Here is a 21,540-nt window from a genome sequence, read left to right on the forward strand (position 1 = left end):
ATTTAGGCCAGTTAGAAGAGTGGGCTGAAAGATGGCAGATGGAGTTTAATGCTGATAAGTGTGAGGTGCTACATTTTGATAGGAATAATCAAAATAGGACATACATGGTAAATGGTAGGGCATTGAAGAATGCAGTAGAACAGAGTGATCTAGGAATAATGGTGCATAGTTCCCTGAAGGTGGAATCTCATGTGGATAGGGTGGTGAAGAAAGCTTTTGGTATGCTGACCTTTTTAAATCAGAGCATTGAGTATAAGAGTTGGGATGTAATGTTAAAATTGTACAAAGCATTGGTGAGGTCAAATTTGGAGCATTGTGTACAGTTCTGGTCATCGAATTATAGGAAAGATGTCAACAAAATAGAGTATAGAGAAGATTTACTAGAAAGTTACCTGGGTTTCAGCACCTAAGTTACAGAGAAACGTTGAACAAGTTAGGTCTTTATTCTTTGGAGCTTAGAAGGTTGAGGGGGGACTTGATAGAGGTATTTAAAATGATGAGGGGGATAGATAGAGTTGATGTGGATAGGCTTTTTCCATTAAGAGAAGGGGAGATTCAAACAAGAGGACATGAGTTGAGAGTTAAGGGGCAAAAGTTTAGGGGTAACACGAGGGGGAACTTCTATACTCAGTGAATGGTAGCTGTATGGAACGAGCTTCCAGTAGAAGTGGTAGAGGCAGGTTTGATATTGTCACTTACAAAAAAATTGGATAGGTATATGGACAGGAATGAAATGGAGGGTTATGGGCTGAGTGCAGGTCGGTGGGACTAGGTGAGAGTAAGCATTCAGCACGGACTAGAAGGGCCAAAATTGCCTGTTTTCATGCTGTAATTGTTATATGGTCATATGATTGTTATATTTATTTTTCAACATAGTCCCCTCCTACATTTATACAGATCTTGGACCTCCGGAAAGTGTCCACAGCAGGGGTGATTGATAAGTTCATGGCCTGAGGTAGAAGGAGATGAGTTATACAGCTCTCGTTACATGCACATGCAGTTCAACTCTGAGTGATTATGCAGAAAGTTTGAAATTAATAACTCATCAAGGGTGGCCTAAAGTAGAATGAGATGAGTTATTAACTGCAAACTTTCTGCATAATCAAAGAGTTGAACTGCATGTATATGTAACGAGAGCTGTATAACTCATCGCCTATTACCTTAGGCCACAATCTTATCAATCACCCCGGCTGTGGACACTTTCTGGAGGTCCAAGATCTGTAAACTCCATGACTGCTGGACTAAGTGTGTAAATGTAGGAGGGGATTATGTTGAAAAATAAATGTGCTAAGTTTTCTAAAATTGACTCCTTCTACCTTAGGCCACAAACTGGAGGTGCAGAGTACATAAAAACAATTGAATCAAATATTGCAGGGATACATATAGATGAAGCTTCAAATCAAGAAAGATTGACAGATTAAGTTGAGAAGAATCTATTTCTATTGTGTAATTATTGTTGGTGCACATTTTAGATTGTCCTGATGAAGGGTCTCGGCCCGAAACATCAACAGTGCTTCTCCCTATAGATGCTGCCTGGCCTGCTGTGTTCTACCAGCATTTTGTGTGTGTTGTTGTATTAATTTCCAGCATCTGCAGATTTCCTCATGTGGGCTTATGTCAATATTCAGTAATGCCTTTATATCTTGCAAATACTACCATTACTGCATTGATGAGTTGAGTAAGACTGTGAAGATATAATGAAAATATACTGACTACAAGATAAGTAAAACCATCCTAAATAGAGCGAGAGAGAGAGAGTGTGAGTGTGGGACAGAGTGCACATGTGTATGTGTGCATAATATCTATTTATGTAAAATACTGGAAAGGAAGTAACAAATGAAATAAATATGTGTAAATGAATGTTTTAAAGGCAGGATGGAAACAAATATTGAAAGAGGAAGTTCAACTTTTTGCAAAATAAATAATATTGAATGCAAACATGCTCATTGCACACCTGACAGCTGTTGCTTTCTATATATTTATTTGTAGAAAGCTTCAAGAATGGTAACTAAATTGTTCAGCTAAGATCCACACAATCTTTTAAGGACCATCAAAAATTATGGTTAAAATATTTGGTACAACTGGGGTTAACAAATGAAGTTAGTATAGATGGATGTCTTGGTCAGGATATATCAGTGGTACCAAAGGGCTTGTTTCTGCACTGTGTAACATGATGATTGCATGACTCTCAATTATACAAACTGCCTTTTATTGGCCACATATATAAAAAAATCTTACATAAATTTGTTAACCGAAACATTCAATATAAAAATAGAAGGGTCTGTTGTCAATAACTACAACAATAGATCCTAATTTGTTGCCAGAAAAATGAGCACATCTATATTACTGATTTAGAAAGCTTATAAATTTACTGATCTAATTCTAAAACTGGTACTTACTGTTCTAATAAATAACTTTTGTTTTAGACAATAGACAATAGGTGCAGAAGTAGACCATTCTAGCCTGCACCGCCATTCTGAGATCATGGCTGATCATCTACCATCAATACCCAGTTCCTGCCTTGTCCCCATATCCCTTGATTCCCCTATCCATAAGATACCTATCTAGCTCCTTCTTGAAAGCATCCAGAGAATTGGCCTCCACTGCCTTCCGAGGCAGTGCATTACAGACCCCCACAACTCTCTGGGAGAAGAAGTTTTTCCTTAACTCTGTCCTAAATGACCTACCCCTTATTCTCAAACCATGCCCTCTGGTACTGGATTCTCCCAGCATCTGGAACATATTTCCTGCCTCTATCTTGTCCAATCCCTTAATAATCTTATATGTTGTTTTGTATTACAAGTGCCAAACAGAACATATACATTACATTAATACAACAGCAATAACCAATTCATTGGACAACCAGATTGAGAATTGGCAACCAACTCATGTCATAGTTACACAAGTCAGAGTGACACTTTAGTCATAGGAAGAAACTAAAAAAAACATGGTTTACTGTGAGAATACATTCTTGTCAGAAGGTTGTGAATCAAGTTGTGCCCCAGAGACATGAACACAAAATCTAGGTTGACTAGTGGAATACTGAGGGATCCTTATAATGTCCTGAATGTCATCTTTTAGGGCATGATATTAAACTCAAATCACATTTAAAAAAATGGAACTTCTTTGAAGACCAGCGCTGAAAAAGATTATATGGATATAAACATATTGCTGTTTGCAGTATGATTAGTTTCTAAATTATAAGTATGACTACACTTCAAAATAATTCACAAAGTTTGTTTCAATGTTTTATGAAAGGAAAGTGCACTTGTATACTGCTACAGTGAAATAGAGTGGATGTTCTGCAAAATCTAGAATTTTTTTTGAAGGTTAAGATTTGACTAAGAACTGAGTTAAAATGGGATACTAAACTGCATTTTACTGGTGAGGCAAATAAATGAAGGATGAAGGTTATCTCTGCACATAGATAGAGGGCACTACTTTAAAAGTAATGAGCTTCAATTGAAAGTAGATTTCTCACCAGGAGTTGTGAAAAAGCTATTCCCACTGAATATAGCTGGTGCAATTTGTTTAGAAATGCACTGTATTATCTGATTTAGAATTGACTGATATTTGTGGGGACAGATCAATTTTTCCATGATGTTTAGGACCAGCTGGACTACAGAAAGCATTCAGTAGAGTTTAAGGAAAATAATCTAAATATTTGAATAGTCACATTTGGGCATGAGAGGGAATTTATAAAAACTTTCAGAAGTTGAAATGAAATGTGTACCAGAGTGTACCAGATGTGATTTGGATTGCAAAAGATTAACCCCTGGAATGAGACAGTTGTCTCATCAAGACAGGCTAAATAGGTTGGATCTACATTCTTTCGAGTTCACAATAAAGTTTGCATAAATGATCTGGTTCAACTATAAATAAGAACTCAGGGCTGGAGACAGCTCAGCCTGTGTTGAGTAGGAAAACAATGCCTAATCCTACTTTCACTTTTTCTGCTCCAGTTACTTGCTACTTTTGCCTCTTCATTTAAAAACTAACATTATGTTCTACATAACTCAATTAATCAAATACCATCTTATAAATTTAACTTTATCATGGGAAATGTAAAGGTAATTGAACAGGAGATATGTGTATATCTAAATTACCATAAGATGCAAAATGATAAAATCAGATTATTTTTAAAGTAAAAAAAAATTAAAATCTTCACCTTAGTGCTGAACTGATCAGTGAATAGTGTTATATTCGTCAGTAAGCAATTCAGTTTGCTTTAATTATCAACAGAGCTTAAGATCTCTTCAATTAAACTGGAGACAACAAACAGATACAGAAATGAAGACAAAGAACTGAAGGCCTACCATTGTGCCGCTAGGCTTCTGAAAGCATGTGGAAGAGGCAGGAAATGCAGCAGAAAGTGAAAACATGATAGTAAAGGTCTGTAATAATCAGATACTGAAAATCTCATTGTTGTTTTAGTTGCATCAACTGTCCACCGATGAAGTGGCAGTAATGATGCCTTATCAGCTGCTTTTGCTAGCAGTATGAAGTGAATCTGAACCAAAATCAAGTTGAAACAAGATCAAATATGACCTTGAACATCACTTCTGAAGCTGAAAAATGTTTTGAATCAGATTACATATATTTATAACCATATAACAATTACAGCATGGAAACAGGCCAAGTCGGTCTTTCTAGTCCGTGCTGAACGCTTACTCTCATCTAGTCCCACCGACCTGCACTCAGCCCATACATAACCCTCCATTTCATTCCTGTTCATATACCTATTCAATTTTTTTTGTAAGTGACAATATCAAACCTGCCTCTACCACTTCTACTGGAAGCTCGTTCCATAGAGCTACCACTCACTGAGTATAGAAGTTGCCCCTCGTGTTACCCCTAAACTTTTGCCCCTTAACTCTCAACTCATGTCCTCTTGTTTGAACCTCCCCTACTCTTAATGAAAAAAACCTATCCACGTCAACTCTATCTATCCCCCCATCATTTTAAATACCTCTATCAAGTCCCCCCTCAACCTTCTTCATTACCCTGTCTATCCAGATAATTATATGTACCATCTCTAAGAATACTTTCCATTAATTTACTCACCACTGACGTCAAACTTATAGACCGATAATTGCTAGGTTTACTCTTAGAACTCTTTTTAAACAATGGAACCACATGAGCAATATGCCATCCCCGTTTCTAATGACATTTGAAATATTTCTGTCAGAGACCCTGCTACTTCTACACAGGATTCCTAGGGAATATCCTGTCAGGACCTGGACACTTATCCACTTATATTCTTTAAATGCACAGTACTTCCTCTTCTTTAATCATCATAGTTTCCATAACTACCCTACTTGTTTCCCTTACCTTACACAATTCAATACCCTCCACCTTAGTGAATACCGAAGAAAAGAAATTATTCAAAATTTATATCCTGATGAAACTTAACTGACCGCTCTCATAGGTGAACTTTGTTTCAACATGATTTGGCAAGCTGACAAACTCCATGAACTTCTTATGCAGTTTAGAGGTTAATTATATAGACAACAAAAATTAACTGCAAATGGTTGAAATTCATTTCCATTTCGCAGATAATATTCTGGCTGTTTTAATGTAACTTTTACAGGATGTGATCAAATATCTACTTATAGACAAGTACATTTAAAGCCAAAATATGTAACTAAAACTGCACTAGCTTGATTGTAACAGTATTTAGAGTAAATATCAGGTGAAATTCTAAAACTCCATGTACTCTGAATGAGAACAAAAGATAAACACTTTTAATCAAATATATTTCATTGAAATTATATTCCAGTTCTGGTTTAAGATGGCACCGGTGAAGCACAGCAATGATTTGCTGGCAGCAAAACTTACTTAACTACTTTATTAATTATACTTTATCTTGAAAATGATCCAAAGCAATCAATAGCCGGCAACTTTCCTTTTGGAGTTGAGCTTTTGAACCAGCTGTATGACCTGGCATTTTTGCCTTGTGAACTGAAGTCTGGAAGGTGTAGGACAGTTGCAGTGTGGTGTATATGTACCAAATCAAGGCATGTGATCTCTTGGGTTTTGTGGCTGTCTGTAAGGAGATGAACTTATACAAATTTTGATAATAAATGTACTTGAAACTTTGAATAATTTGGAATCATATGATAGTGACATCCTGTGGTAGACTGAACGCTGCAATCAAATGTGTCCCTACTAATGTAATCATTTCATTTCAATGTACTATGTTTAAGAAAAGAAAAGAAAAAACAAAATGGTAAAAATTACTTTAATTTTATGTATTTTATTGTGTGGAGACTTTTGGAGATGTGGCCAGGCTGAAGGTGAATACAATACACATTTATCAACATTACACATGATGGTACACATCATAATAAATGTGAAGGTCAAAGTGACAACTTGTGCCATTCTGATAAACATTCTATTGTAAATTTGTGTACACCTTTAAACACTCCACTCCGATATACTGAAATACATACACATTCCCCAAAAGGCCAATTTTCAAAATTACATTCAAAACATGCAACATCCTGACAACTTGAATCTCACAGAAACATTCAGAGAAAATTAAAAGATAGTTACGTAACTGCCATGGAAAACAACTTGAAAAATCATGAAAGGAAGCTCAGGATCAGTGGGAAGATGTGCAGAAGTGCGAAACTGAACTGTTAAAATTCTCACAAGTATATTTTTGTAAAACAATTTTCCGGACACTGCTTTTTTTGCTAATAAAGTAATTTTGTAAAAAGGAAAAACATTTTCTCACTTTATTCACTTTTTAAAACCAGGTGATTGGTAGATATTGTTCATCAAATGTACTCACATTTGCTGTTTTCTCTGGAGGAAAATCAGCATATGCTTACTTTTAAAATATAATCCAATCCAAAATTAATACAACAACACACACAAAAAGCTGGTGGAACACAGCAGGCCAGGCAGCATCTAAAGGGAGAAGCACTGTCGATGTTTCAGGCCAAGACCCTTTGTCAGGACCCTATGGATACTGCCTGGCCTGCTGAGTTCCACCAGCATTTTGTGTGTGTTGTTGTTTGAATTTCCAGCATCTGCAGATTTCCTCGTGTTTGCTCCCAAAATTAATACAGTTGTCATTTTGTGATGCCAAAAGCTGCAAGTGCCATTATGAAAACTGGCCTCACAATACACATAAATTTTCCCCATAAATTTACAACTCTTATTTATTCTTAATACCACACAGAAAATCATGACAAAGATTAGATAATAAATCCAATTCACACCAATCCAGAGGGCGTGAAAGTAAAAATGAAAATGAAGAAATTAACATAATAAGAATTCTTATGGTCATTATTCAATTTAAAATTGAAGGTTTAGTTCTTGCTAATAGTATATATAGTGCAGAGGCAAACATACCAGTTAATCATCCACTTGCTACTACACCAGTATACCTAGGGCAATTCAGTACCTACATTCACACAGGTTGTTGGATTATCATGTGGGAGGTTACAACATGAGATCCCTCCTTGGGAAAGGAGTAATGTATCTCGTATGTGAGGTACAGCAAGAGATCCCTTCTCAGCAAAGGAGTAATGTACTTCTGGAATAAAATACTGCAACAATTTTGAATTTAAATACTGCATATCAATTCAGGGACAGGCTTATACAGTCCACGTTTTATATCTATTTAGAAAACCTATAAAATAAGGATATTGCAACCATATTTTTGATGGATGTTGCAAAAAGCAGGATCATCTCAGTAGTTCAGTTTTGTTTTTAAATTGAAATAACATAACACAAGCCATGGAGGTCAACCTTATTTTTGATAGCAAAACATTCTTTGTATTTTTCTAATTAATATTAAAAAGGTTTGGCAACTGACAGAAGCATATTTCACCACAATGCAGTCAGGACAACTACAGAATGCAAAATAAATTTTAACATGAGAAATAGGGAGAAAAACTCAGACATGCACACACACATACATATATATATATACACACACACACACACACACACAAATGAAACTTATTGAATTTATGTCCAACATCTCAAAATTGTCTCTGATTTGTGTGTTTTGGACAATTAGCAACTGTTCTGTGTTGATCAGGTGAGTAGTTTTACAATCTTGCAGTAACCAGCTTCACTATAAAAGGGGACGGTACTAGCTTGCAGCAGGATGCAAGCAGGCTGCTGAAATGAGCAGATGCATGGCAGAAGAATTATAATGCAGGAAATGTACATTAATTTTGTACAAAGAATGTGGAAGAAGCAATATAAAGGACACTTCTTTTTATTTATTTTATCTTAGAGATACAGGGTGACATCAGGTCCTTCAGGTCCAACTAGCCTGTGCTGTCTAATTATACACATATGACCAATTAACCTACTAACCTGCACTTCTGTGGAATGTGGTAGAAAACCCGTGCAGTCACAGGGAGAACATACCAACTTCTTGCAGACAATGGCCGCTGCTGCTGTAATAGTGTTAACGCTAACCACTATGCTATGCTGCTACTCTAAAAAAAATCCTTCTCTGTAAGGGATGTATGATCATAGTGACAGGACTAGCTGAGAAAGCAATTAATATACGGCAGACAGAATTCTGAACTTTATTATTAGAAATGAGGATAAAACCTTTATAACACATATTGCCAGGTCACTTTGGTTCTGCACTTGGGGCTGTGTTGGAGAACCATGGCTTCTGGAAGCCTTGCTGGTAGTAGTCGGAGTGGTCATTGTGGTATGGATTCAGCTGTTTCCTGGGCCAGCTGGGTGGCCGTCAGCCACTCCAAGCTAGGTAGGGATCCGGTTGCATCTGTAGCCAGCCAAGGCTGCCGGCCATAATGGCTATTTGGAGCTACCCCGATGCAGAGGTGGAACTGTCTTCCTGTCCTCACCCCTGTGGGGTAAGTCAGGCCGTTCTGCTGTTGCCCTGCGGGGGGATCTTTCTTGCCTTGATCTCACCTCTGTGGGGTAAGTTAGGCTGTTCTGCCGTTGCCCTGTGGGGGGAATCTGTCTTGTCTTGTCTTTGCCTCTGTCAGGTAGGTCAGGTCATTCTGCTGTTACCTGAAGGATGCCTTGCCCTGCCTCACCTTGGTGTGGAGTTATAGATGAGTCCCAGCTTGTCGGTGGATAAGTCCCAGCTCTATGTCTGTGTACTGTCCAGTCTCATGTCAGTGCCTTGTTAAGGATGAGTCCCAGCTTGTCGAAGGATAAGTCCGGGCTCCATGTTGATGTACATTCCTGGTCTGCCCCTAGTGCCAGCCTCAAGCCTCGACCCAAGCCTCAAGACCCCAAGACCCTAGCCAAGCCTCATCATGTCCTCGACTGGGTTTGGGGGTCTGAGCCTGAGGCAAGACCCAGGTTCTGGGTCCTTGTCCAGTCTCAGGCTTGGAGTCCACCTCAGGCTCCTTGGTCCCAGTCCTTCGTCCTGGCCTGGCTTCCCCTGCCTAGACTGTATCCTGTCCCGTCCTTGGGTTCTGTTTCGTCTTGTTTCCTGGACTCCAGTGTCTGTATCCTGCAGTTGGGTCCTGATTCAACACCCAGCTTATGAAATGGTGAGGCTTAGGGCTGTTTGTTAACTTTAGAGAAGAGAAAAGGGAGAGGAGATTTTATAGAAGTATATATAAAATTGAAAGGGCTGGATGGAGAAGGCTGTTTCCTTTGTTAAAGGGTTGAGGGTAAAAGTTCAGAAATTAAATAAAAGAGAATTAAGATTGACATATGAAAAAATTCTTTTATCCAGTGCTTGGCTGTTATTTGGAATGTGATACTTACACATATAGTGCATACAAGTTCTACTGTGGCTTTTAAGAAGCAATTGGATAAGTATTTGGTGGGAAAGAACCGGAGAGTTGGTCTGTAGTGAGCCAGTTGCAATATGATGGACTTCATGACTTCCTTCTGTGTTGTGTATTCCAAATGACTGCAACGGTCCGATTTAGGCCACATGCGATTTTATAATGCAAATTTGGGTTCCATGAGGTGCACAAGAACCTGAATGCTGTTTTAATTTGGCTTTAAGGAGACAGGGATATCAAACTCACATGAATATTTATGTTGCTGGAATCATTAGCAAAGAGTCAACATTTTACCCCTGTTAGAAATATTATACTGTAGATGCAACTTCTATGGCTAGTCTTGCATTATTTTGCACTAAAATTCGGGTAGGTACAAACTAGAGAATTCAAGTGCTATCAGTTATACACAATCTTAGCAGGATGTACAAATTGTACTGGATAATGATTCAACCAAATTTAAAGCTATTATAAATGGCAGTCATTTCAAGATGAAATAATCATCATATGTGGGCTGACCAATAGTCAAATAAGTTTCTGACTGACACACAGGGGATTAAGCATGCTTCAAATTTTCATTTCAAAAGTCACTGCATTTTCTTCATGCAACACAGCACCAAAGGATGTTGGTTATTGTTTTAAGTGTGTTTAAAAAAATTATTAAGGCTACTACTTAGCAGGATAGCTTTGGAGCAAATTATGTTGCTGGACAGCAAAAACAGAACACCTGCCATTTGACTGTGGAAAATTTAATGACTGCTCTGCCAATGAAAGTGACTGCTGTAGTCAACAGCTACATTTGCAAATGCACTTTCTTGATTTTTACCTTACGTATCATTTGTGGTGACCATATATGGCAGCTTAGGAGACAACTTACCACTCCTACAACGGTCTTTTCTCACACCCAGTAAAATGTCGTATTGTATTGAACCCTGGCACTTTAATATGTGAAATTCAGAGCTTTTTCAAATTCACCCCAAAAGGACACAATGCAAGGCAAACAAGGGGAGAAATTTAAACTACTTACCTGAATCATCTTACCCTGAAAGAGATAATAATGTCAACCCAGTGCAGCAAAAATTGAGTTAAAAGAAGGCTTTTCACCTCATGGAAAACTCTGGTGATTTTGAGATCTAAATATCCTCAATGTGGTGTTATAAAATGTATTATCGAATTGGATGGCAATTAAATATTTAACACTAGTACAACAATCTGCACTAACTGTAAAACTGAGGAGTGTATAAAGTAATATTTCATTTAGAAGCTGTCTATTCAACTAAATGTCTGGCATTTTTTTCAGTGATAGTTTTAGGTGCCAGAGGATCATCTATTCTATATTATTAAGCACCGTTCTTGGTAATAATAGAGCTCTGTACCCATTCACTTTCATTCAGTATGAATTGACGCAGACATTTTCTCTGTAGAATGCATTATTTGAATCCAAGTGGTCATTACCTCTATCTCTCATTCTCCCTCATGATGGTGGCCTGTTAATTTGTCACCTGGGAGGAATCATAGATGCAAGTGTACAATCTTGGTACTGTTTGGTATTGTTTGGTTCTTGCTGAATGTTAGCAATTCACAACTGAGATAGTACGAAATTTCCACACCTATCCAACAGAGATGTGGAGGTGTATTTGTGATCTTCCAGGAAGAAATGGATTCTTAAATATTAAGGGGTTAGGGAGTCAGTTGAGGAAATTAGTTCTGTGGGAGAAAGATCACCTTTGTTCTTACTGAATGACTGATCAGGCACAAGGAGTAAAATAGTCAACTCCTGCTTCTATGCTGCTTCAATTTTCAATTAGACAAAATATAAAAGAAAGGATTGTGACTATTCCAAGAATTAAAAAAGAGATAATACATCTGTCTTTAAGATATAAAAAAACGGCAGTGCCACAATCTGTAAATCAAATCAAGATCAGTTTCTTGTCAGAGTTCACTTAGGCAGACATCCATAACTTGGTCAAAGTCTATTCAAAATAAGTAAATCGACATTCTTTTACAATGATCACAAAGTGGAAAAATACCATCAATTAAGAGAATGGATTGTGATACAGTATTGATGCTTTTATTACCTCATTAATCTTAATCTGCTTTAGTTCCTCCTCAGCTGCAGTAAGTGGTGCTGGTCCCAAGCGGGACTGGATGTGTTTCTGGTAACCACCTAAACAAATGTCCTCCTATTGAGAGAAACATATCATGGTGTTCAACAGCAGCATTGAATACATTTACATAGAGCATTGCTACAAGAAAGCAGCATCCATCATCAAATACCTCACAACCTAGACCATGCCATTTTCTTGTTATTATCATCAGGCACGAGGTACTACACCAGCAGGTTCAGGAACAGTTATTATCCTACACCCATAAGACATAGAAGCAGAAGCAGGCCATTCAGTCCATCGAGTTTCCTCTGCCACTTCATCATTGCTGATCCCACATCCCACTGAACCTGATACACCAGCCTTCTTGCTATATCCCATGATGCCCTGACCAACCAGGACACCAACTTCCGCTTTAAACTTACCCATGGACTTGGCCTCCATCGCAGTCTGTGGCAGGATTCACCAAAGATTCACCACTCTCTGGTTAAAAAAATCCGCTTTACCGCTGTTCTAAAAGGTTGCCCCTCAATTTTGAGGATGTGCCATCTAGTTCTTTACCCTAATTCCATTGAGTACCAGCCCAAAGCTGCCAAATGTGCCACATATTTAACCCCTTCGTTCCCAGAATCATCCTCATGAACCTCCTCTGGCCTCTTTCCAATGACAATACGTTCTTTTAAGGGGCTAAAATCTGTTGGCAATACTACAAGTGTGGCCTGACTAGTGTCTTATAAAGTGTCAGCATCATCTCCTTGCTTTCATATTCTATTACCTTGAAATAAATGCCAATGTTGCATTTTCCTTCTTTACCACAGACTCAACCTGTAAATTAACCTTCTGGGAGTCTTGCACAATGATTCCTAAATCCCCCTGCACCTCCGAGGTTTGAACCTTTTCCCTATTTAGATAACAGTCTATTGCTCCTTTTACCAAATGCATTATCATATATTTCCCGACACTGTATTCCATTTGCTACTTTTTTGCCCATTCTTCCAATTCGTCTAAGTCTCGTTGCATTTGCATTGCTTCCTCAGCACTACCTACCCTCCATCTATCTTTGTATCATCCGCAAACTTTACTACAAAGCCATCAATTCAATTACCTAAATCACTGACAAACAATGTGAGAAGTAGCGGTTCCAATACTGACCCATGGGGGACACAACAAGTCACTGGCAGCCAACCAGAAAAGGCCCCTTTATTCCCACTCGCAGACTCCTCCCTCTCAGCTGTTCCTCTATCCATGCCAGCATCTTTCCACAGGATTCTATCTTGTTAAGCAGCCTGATATGTGGCACCTTATCAAACTTCTTTTAAAAATCCAAGTAAATGACATCCACTGCCTCTCTCCTTTGTCCATCCTGCTTGTTATGTTCTCGAAGAACTCTAACAGATTTGTCAGGCAAGATTTCCCTTTACAGAAACCATGCTGACTTTGCTTTATTTTTATCAGTAGTCTCCAAGTATCCTGCGCTCCAACTATCAAGCTCCTGATCCAGCGTGGATAACTTCAATCATCACTACTCTGAACTGCTTCTACAACCTACAGACTAACTTTCAAGGACTTTTTACAATTCATGTTCTCAATATTTTTTTTGTGAATTTTATTTTATTTCTTATTTTATTCCAGTAAATGTCTATAAGAAAATGAATCTCAATGTATTTTGATAATAAGTTTATTTTCAACTTTTTGAACTTTTAATTTTGGGTTTGCTAAAATCAAAGGTGCCATAACTCATATGACAGCAGGTTGAATGTGTGTGCAGTTTCATACAAGAGTAAGCAACAATGCTGGTGGAATTATCTCTGCTCAGAGAAACAGCAATACCATCTGGTCAATTGCATGAGAATTTGCAGGTATACATGAAACTCTGGAAATGTTATATTTAAAAACGCAGTCACCAGAGAAACGAGCAAATTTTTATAGTTAACATAAGAGTACTATTAAAGGCCTACAGAAACAAACTAGAAGGGAAGATATGTTAGAAGGATGAATAGATGAGGCCATGTGGGTTGATCCAAAGACCAAAATAAAAGGAAGATCACAATTTTGGGAGTGTACTATAGACCTCCTACCATCCAAGGGAGAAGGACGGTCAAATCTCCAGCAAGTTTTTGACTGTGGGAAAAGCATTAAGTTATTTTAATAACTCCAATAATAACTGAGATTGTCAATATAAAAGGCATGTAGGATATTGATTCCAGGATGGACACTTTAATCATTATATAGCAATTCCTATAAGGGGAGAGAGAAATTATGATTAGGTTTCAGAATTAAAGTTGGGAAGGTGAAAAGTGTACCTGCATGGTGCTGATCTTAACTCAGTGATTTTTTGCACAGTTATGAGAAAGGACAGTTCCAAGATTGTTAAGCCGAGGAGTGGTAGTGGGGACAAGCTCCCACTACCTCATGGATGGAAATTATAATGGACATTTACAAAATGGAGAAGACAGCAGCATCTGTTAATCATAAGTTGGAACAATTTGATTCATACTGGGAAAAATCATTTAACTACATAACACCTCACAGACCTGATTTTATTTTCACAAATCAATGAATATGTTATATAAAAAACAGTCACTCCCTACTTGTAGATAGTTTTCTCCTTTTGCTTGTTCTTTCTTTCCTCTCTTTTCTATTAGGGTATACCTCAGATAAATATTATGTGGAGATTTGTGGCAAAAATGAATATATGATATATTTGTACAGTATCTTATGGAAATGTTTGTCTGATGATGAACAATAAAAAATAAATTACAAAAAAAATAAAAGTGCTCCTCATGGCATGCACCTCAAATAGCCTCTGACAACCAAGTCCAACTCCTGGCCTTCTCATGTGGCTTAGCCTCTAAGTCAGGCAGAACTGTTTCTACTGACAGGAGAAGGGGCAAAGGTGGACCCTGGTACCTTAAAACCAGTACTTCGGGTAGATGGAGCTCATCAGTCTGGGAAGGCAGTCTACCCATAAAAAGGGTGCAGAAGAGATTTACAAGGATGTTGCCTGGATTGGGGAGCATGCCTTATGAGAATAGTTGAGTGAACTCGGCCTTTTCTCCTTGGAGTGATGGAGGATGAAAGATGACCTGATAGAGGTGTATAAGATGATGAAAGGCATTGATCGTGTGGATAGTCAGAGGCTTTTTCCCAAGGCTGAAATATTTGCCACAAGAGGACACAGATTTAAGGTGCTGGGGGGGGGGGGGGTAGGTACAGTACAGAGGAGATGTCAGGGGTAAGTTTTTTACTCAGAGAGTGGTGAGTGCATGGAATGGACTGCCGGCAACGGTGGTGGAGACTGATACGATAGAGTTTTTAAAGAGACTTTTAGATAGGTACATGGAGCTTAGAAAAATAGAGGTTTATAGGTAAGACTAGTAATTTCTAAGTAGGGACATGTTTGGCACAACTTTATGGCCCGAAGGGCCTGTATCATACTGTAGGTTTTCTATGTTTCTATCCAAGGGAAGGAAAACTCTGATTTCAAATCTCCGCTGCCTTGTGGCCATACCTACTCATGGGAAAGGTTTCGGGAGTAAACCCCGAGGACAAATCTGGAGCTGGAGTCCCCAAGGCAGTCTGTCATTGCCTTCAACCTTGTTCTGGCAACTGCTGCGATGACACTGGTGCCAAGCTGCATCAGCCATTGCCCTTCTCTTGGACAGCATTGCTGTCATGGAGGGGGAGACTCGCTGCATGGGCAACTGCCAGTCTTCCATACAACCTTGTCCAGGTCTGCGCCCTGGAGAGGACACAGACTTTCCATGCGCAGGTCCATGGTCTCACGAGACTAACAGATGCCTCATCATGGGAAAGGACAGTGCTCATAGTGGCTCTGAACTAGGGGAAGTGATTCCTCAAAAATGCACTAGAGAGAGCTAGGTGAAGGTAAACTAGTCTCAGAGTAATGAGAACATTTAGAAAGGAGATACAAAGGGCTTGGAATAAACATGCTCTTACCAAAAAAGAGGGAGAATTTGTGAAAGATAAGGTACAAAGGCCAAAATGAGGTTTAATCATTAAAAGTTTAATACTGTAGAAAACCTAGACGTTTAGAATGTGTAGGAGTGAAAGTCAACAGGGAATTATGAAAGTTAGCAGAATATATGCAAAGGTAATATAAAATTAAACCAAAGTTGCAATAATATTTTGCAAGCATATAAAGTGCAAGCCTAAGTACTAAGGAAATAGTAGGTCCTATTTTTTGATCAGTATAAACTTGATGGGCTGAATGGGCATCTGTACCTTAATTTTTTTATGATTTAATAAAATGGGTAAAGAAATATAGCTGTCAAGGCAATACAGACAAAATGTTGGAGGAACTTAGCAAGTCAGGTAGCATCTATGGAAATGAATAAATAGTAGACATTTCGGGCTGGGACTCTTCATCAGGACTGGAAAGGAGAGAACAAAAAGGGGGTGGAGGGGTAAGGAATAAAAGTTAGAAGGTGACAGATGAAGCTAGGTGTCTGAGGAAGGGGGGATAAAGTAAGAAGATGGAAAGGGATAGGTGGAAAAGGCAAAGGGCTGGAGAAGGACTGATGTGAGCAGAGTGGACCACGTAAAAAAGGGAAGGAAGAGGGGCAGCGGGGAGATGATAGGCAAGTGAGAAGAGGTAATAGGTCAGAATGAGGAATAGAAGAAGGGGAAAGTAAAGAAAAAACTGAAAAAACAATAGCTGCCAATAGTATGGTTTTGAATATCTGGGTTAGTTAAGACCTCTGGATTACTTGTTTGATTAACCTAACTCCTGAATCATCACCTCAGGTGTTGAATTGTCAGGGAATACATTTTTTCTGACCCTGGAATCCAGGAGAACCAAGCGTAATTTTGTAATTCTATCCAAGGTAACAAATTATCAGCAAACAGATGGTGGGATATGTATAACATACTTCAACATCTGCATTTCAATTAAAATAATCAGTTTCTGTCGTGTTTTTAAGGATAATTGGTGTTGTACCTCTATTGTTCCAAACAACTCATCCTTAATGTGTCCTCCGCCAAACTCTTTTTTCACAGTCGCCCTAGTTGCTGCATATAACATCTTTTGTCTGACCTGTGTAAAATACAAGAAGATTAGAGTATGCACATAACCTGGAAAAGGATAGACACAAAGACTGGGTTAAAATGGAGTCTTAATACTCAGTTTCAGAGAGACCATGAAATTCAGTAACATCTGCAATATAGGGATCAGCTATGATAGACAGATTGGGTAATTACGCTATGAGGTTTGTTGATGGACAAACTATCCATAGTTCTTGGAGAACGTGCTTTCAAATCAGATATGAAAAATCCACATCAATAGTAAGCCACACAACAATCTCAAAAGAGTCTAATATTTAGAGAGCTATAATTCTGCAAAACCAGACTAACAATTATAAAATTGGGGTTGCTTAGCAAAAAACTGGCAAAGATATAATATTTGAGTGAACTAGTCAGAAATAGGAATGACTCTTAAGAGCTTCTAGAACAATATAAAATGTAAGAGAATTCATTTCCTCAGAGGCAAAGGCAGAAGAATTTATATTGAGGAAAAAAGGAATAGCTATTGCACTGTATTTATGTGTTTCATCTATCCTCAGAAGACCCAGTAAGTGGTTTCACATGACTAAACAGCGAAGAATAAGTTTTAAGGCAAAAAGCTAGCTCGAAAAGCCTGCTTAAATCTACTTGAAGAACAATTTAGACTTCACAAGAGTATAGTAAACTGATACACATGGCAGATTGCTCATGCTTTATAGCATATGCCTATGTGACAAGATCACAAAGGCAAGTCATAAGATAATGACCAAGGTAGCGAATTACATGTGCAAAGCAGTGGAGAGTAAAGATACAGATTTAGAGGTGTAAACATCAATATTGTTGTGGTAGGTGCTGGTTCAAACTGCAATTGGTGCAAACTGCAAATGTAAAGGTCCATTAGAATGGTATAGCACAGCTACAAGCCCTTTGACAAACATATGTACTGACCATGAATGCAATCCAAACTGATCTTATCTACCTGCACATAATCTCCACCTCCCCATTCCCTGCCTATTCAAGTGCCTGTCTAAATCCCTTTTCCAGGCTGTTCTTGCTCGAACACTTACCCTGACAGTGCATTCCAGGCATCTACCACTCAGTGTAAAATCTTACTTCCTAATTCCTTCAAATATTCCCTGTATCATCTAGAAGATATGCCCTCTACTAATAGACATTTCCATACGGTTAAGAACACAAGATATAGGAGCAGAATTAAGCCATCCAGCCCATGAATCTGCTCTGCCATTCTATCATGGCTGATTCTGGATCCCACACAACCCTATTCATTGCATTCTTGCCATATCCTTGGATACCTTGACTGATCGGGAAATGATCAACTTCCACCTTAAATATATGTACAGTCTATGGCAGAGCATTCCACAGATTTACTACTCTCTGGCTGAAAAAAATTCTTCCTTACCTCTGTTCTAATGGGTTGCCCCTCAATTTTGAGGCTGTGCCATCTAGTTCCAGATACCTCCACCTTAGGAAACATCCTCTCCACATGCACCCTATCCATTCCTTTCAACATTCGGTGGGTTTCAATGAGATCCCCCTGCATTCTTCTAAATTCCAGTCAGTACAGGCCCAAAGCTGCCAAACACTCCTCATATGTTAACCTCTTCATTCCTGGAATCATCTTTGAGAACCTGCTCTGGACTCTCTCCAATGACAACACATCATTTCTGAGATATGGGGCCCAAAACTGTTGACAATACTCTAAATGCAGACTGAACAGTGTCTTATAAAGCCTCAGCATTATCTTCTTGCTTTTATATTCTATTCTCCTTGAAATAAATGCCAACATTGCATTTGCCTTCTTTACCACAGACTCACCCTTCTGGAAGTCTCCTAAGTCACTCTGCACCTTGGATGTTTGAGCCTTCTCCCCTTTTAGATAATAGTCCGCACTATTGTTCCTTTTACCAAAATGCATTATCATTCATTTCCCAGCACTGTTTTACATCTGCCACTTCTTTGCCCATTCTTCCAAATTGCCCAGGCTCTGCTTCAATCACATTGCATCCTCAGCACTACCTACCCTTCCATCTATCTTTGTATCATCCACAAACGTTACCACAAAGCCATCAATTCAATTATCTAAATCATTGGCAAACAACATTTTGATCGAGGCACGACTGTGCAAGCGTATAGACATCAGCCAGTTAGAACAGTGAGAAGAGTTTAAAAAGAAGACAGCTTTATAGAGCAGACGCTATAGTTGAGAGAGACAGAGTAGGAGGGCTTTGGTTCAGTGGGGCTTTGGCAATAACTGGTTGAGGCTAGGTAGGTTGTCTCTATGGAATAGAGACTGGAAGTATATGTGTGAGGCTAGAGTTCTGTACTGGCTGTCAGATGTGGGAAGTCCAGGAGACTCCCAGCCTCCTGGACAGCCACATCTGCACCAGGTGCATAGAGTTGTAGTTCCTTAGGGACCATGTCAGGGAACTGGAAATGCAGCTCGAATACCTTAATTTGGTCAGGGAAAGTAAGGAGGTGATAGAGAGGAGCTATAGGCAAGTAGTCACACCGGGGCCTCGGGAGATAGATAAGTGGGTAATAAGTCAGGAGAGGGAAGGGCAGGAGTTAGATATTAGAGAGTACCCCTGTTGCTGTCCCCCTAACAATAAGTACTCCTGTTTGAGTACTGTTGGGGGAGGGGACGGCCTACCTGAGTCTGGCCCTGTGGTTCAGAAGGGTAGGGAAAGGAAGAGGATGGCAGCAGTGATAGGGGACTCTAGTGAGGGGGTCAGACAGGCGATTCTGTGGACACAGGAAAGAAACACGATTGTAGTTTGCCTCCCAGCTGCCAGAGTCTGGGTTGTTTCTGATCACATCCACGATATTCTGAAGTGGGAAGGAGAACAGGTAGTGGTTGTGGTACATATTGGTACCAACGACATAGGTAGGAAAAGCGAGGAGGTCCTGAAAACAGACTACAGTGAGTTAGGAAGTAAGTTGAGAAGCAGGACCTCAAAAGGTAGTCATCTCGGGATTACTGCCTGTGCCACATGACAGTAAGTACAGGAATAGAATGAGGTGGGGGATAAATGCATGGCTAAGAGATTGGAGCAGGGCACAGGGATTCAGATTTCTGGATCATTGGGCCTCTTTTAGGGCAAGCGTGACCTGTACAAAAAGGACGGGTTGCACTTGAATCCGAGGGAGGGGGGCAATATTCTGGTGGAGAGGTTTGCTAAGGCTAATGGGGTCAGTTTAAACTAGAATTGCTGGTGAGTGGGAACTGAACTTAAGAGACAGAGGAAGGGGCGGTTGGCTCACAAATAGAGAAAGTTTGTCGACAATGCAAGAGAAAAATAGGCAGGTGATAAACAAGGAATGCACTGAGACTGATGGTTTGAGATGCGTCTATTTTAATGCAAGGAGTATCATGAACAAAGCAGATGAGCTTAGAGTGTGGATAAGTACTTGGAGCTATGATAATTGCGGTCATTACAGAGACTTGGACGGTTCAGGGGCAAGAATGGTTACTTTAAGTGCCAGACTTTAGATGTTTCAGAAAGGACAGGGAGGGAAGCAAAAGAGGTGGGGCGTGGCACTGCTGATCAGAGTAGTGGCACAGCTGTAGAAAAGGAGGAAGTCATGAAGGGATTTTCTATTGAGTCTCTGTGGGTGGAAGTCAGAAACAGGAAAGGGCCAATAACTCTACCGGGTGTGTTTTATAGACCACCCAATTGTAACAGGGACATTGAAGAGCAGATAGGGAGATTCTGGAAAGGTGTAATAATAACAGGGTGGGAGATTTTAATTTCCTAAATATTGATTGGCATCTCCCTAGAGCAAGGGGTTTAAATTGGGTGGAGTTTGTTAGGTGTGTTCAGAAATGTTTCCTGATACCATATGTAGATAAGCCAACTAGAGGAGAGGCTGTACTTGATCTGGTATTGGGAAATGAATCTGGTCAGATCTCTCAGTGGGAGAGCATTTTGGAGATAGTCATCATAATTCTATCTCCTTTACCATTGCATTGGAGAGGGATAGGAACAGATAAGTTAGGAAAGTGTTTAATTGGAGTAAAGGAAATATGAAGCTATCAGGCAGGAACTTGGAAGCATAAATTGGGAAGTAATGTTCTCAGGGTAATATATGGCAGAAATGTGGCAAATGTTCGGGGGATATTTGCATGGAGTTCTGTATAGGTACATTCCAATGAGACAGGAACTGTGGTGTACAAAGACTATTGTAAATCTAGTCAAGAAGAAAGCCTTACGAAAAGTTCAAAAAACTAGGAAATTATAGAGATCTAGAAGATTATAAGGCTAGCAGGAAGTTGCTTAAGAATGAAATTAGGAGAGCCTGAAGGGGCCATGAGAAGGCCTTGGCGAGCAGGATTAAAGAAAACCCCAAGGCATTCTACAAGTATGTGAAGAGCAATAGGATAAAACGTGAGATAATAGGACCAATCAAGTGTGACAGTGGAAAAGTGTGCATGGAACCAGTGGAGACAGCAAAGGTATTTAATGAATACTTTGCTTCAGTATTCATAACGGAAAAGGATCTTGGCGATTGTAGGAATGATTTACAGTGGATCAAAAAGCTTGAGCATATAGATATTAAGAAAGAGGATGTGCAGGAACTTTTGGAAAGTGTCAAGTTGGTAAGTCACTGGGACCGGACAAGATGTACCCCAGGCTACTGTGGGAGGT

At 39.3% G+C, this 21,540-nt stretch overlaps 1 protein-coding gene across 2 annotated transcripts in view; it reads right to left on the reverse strand.

Annotated features, from left to right (window-relative positions):
• LOC132378000 (twinfilin-2) overlaps window positions 1–21,540 on the reverse strand; it is a 172,763-nt gene that overhangs the window by 27,809 nt on the left and 123,414 nt on the right. For both annotated transcript variants that reach the window (XM_059944577.1, XM_059944579.1), the window contains exons 4-5: window positions 16,812–16,907; window positions 11,825–11,929 (exon numbers count right to left, since the gene is read on the reverse strand). In XM_059944577.1, the coding sequence (XP_059800560.1) occupies window positions 11,825–11,929; window positions 16,812–16,907 (201 nt within the window). The remainder of the gene's footprint in view (window positions 1–11,824; window positions 11,930–16,811; window positions 16,908–21,540) is intronic.

The sequence above is a fragment of the Hypanus sabinus genome, chromosome 19 (genome assembly GCF_030144855.1).
Source record: "Hypanus sabinus isolate sHypSab1 chromosome 19, sHypSab1.hap1, whole genome shotgun sequence".
Lineage (NCBI taxonomy): Eukaryota > Metazoa > Chordata > Chondrichthyes > Myliobatiformes > Dasyatidae > Hypanus > Hypanus sabinus.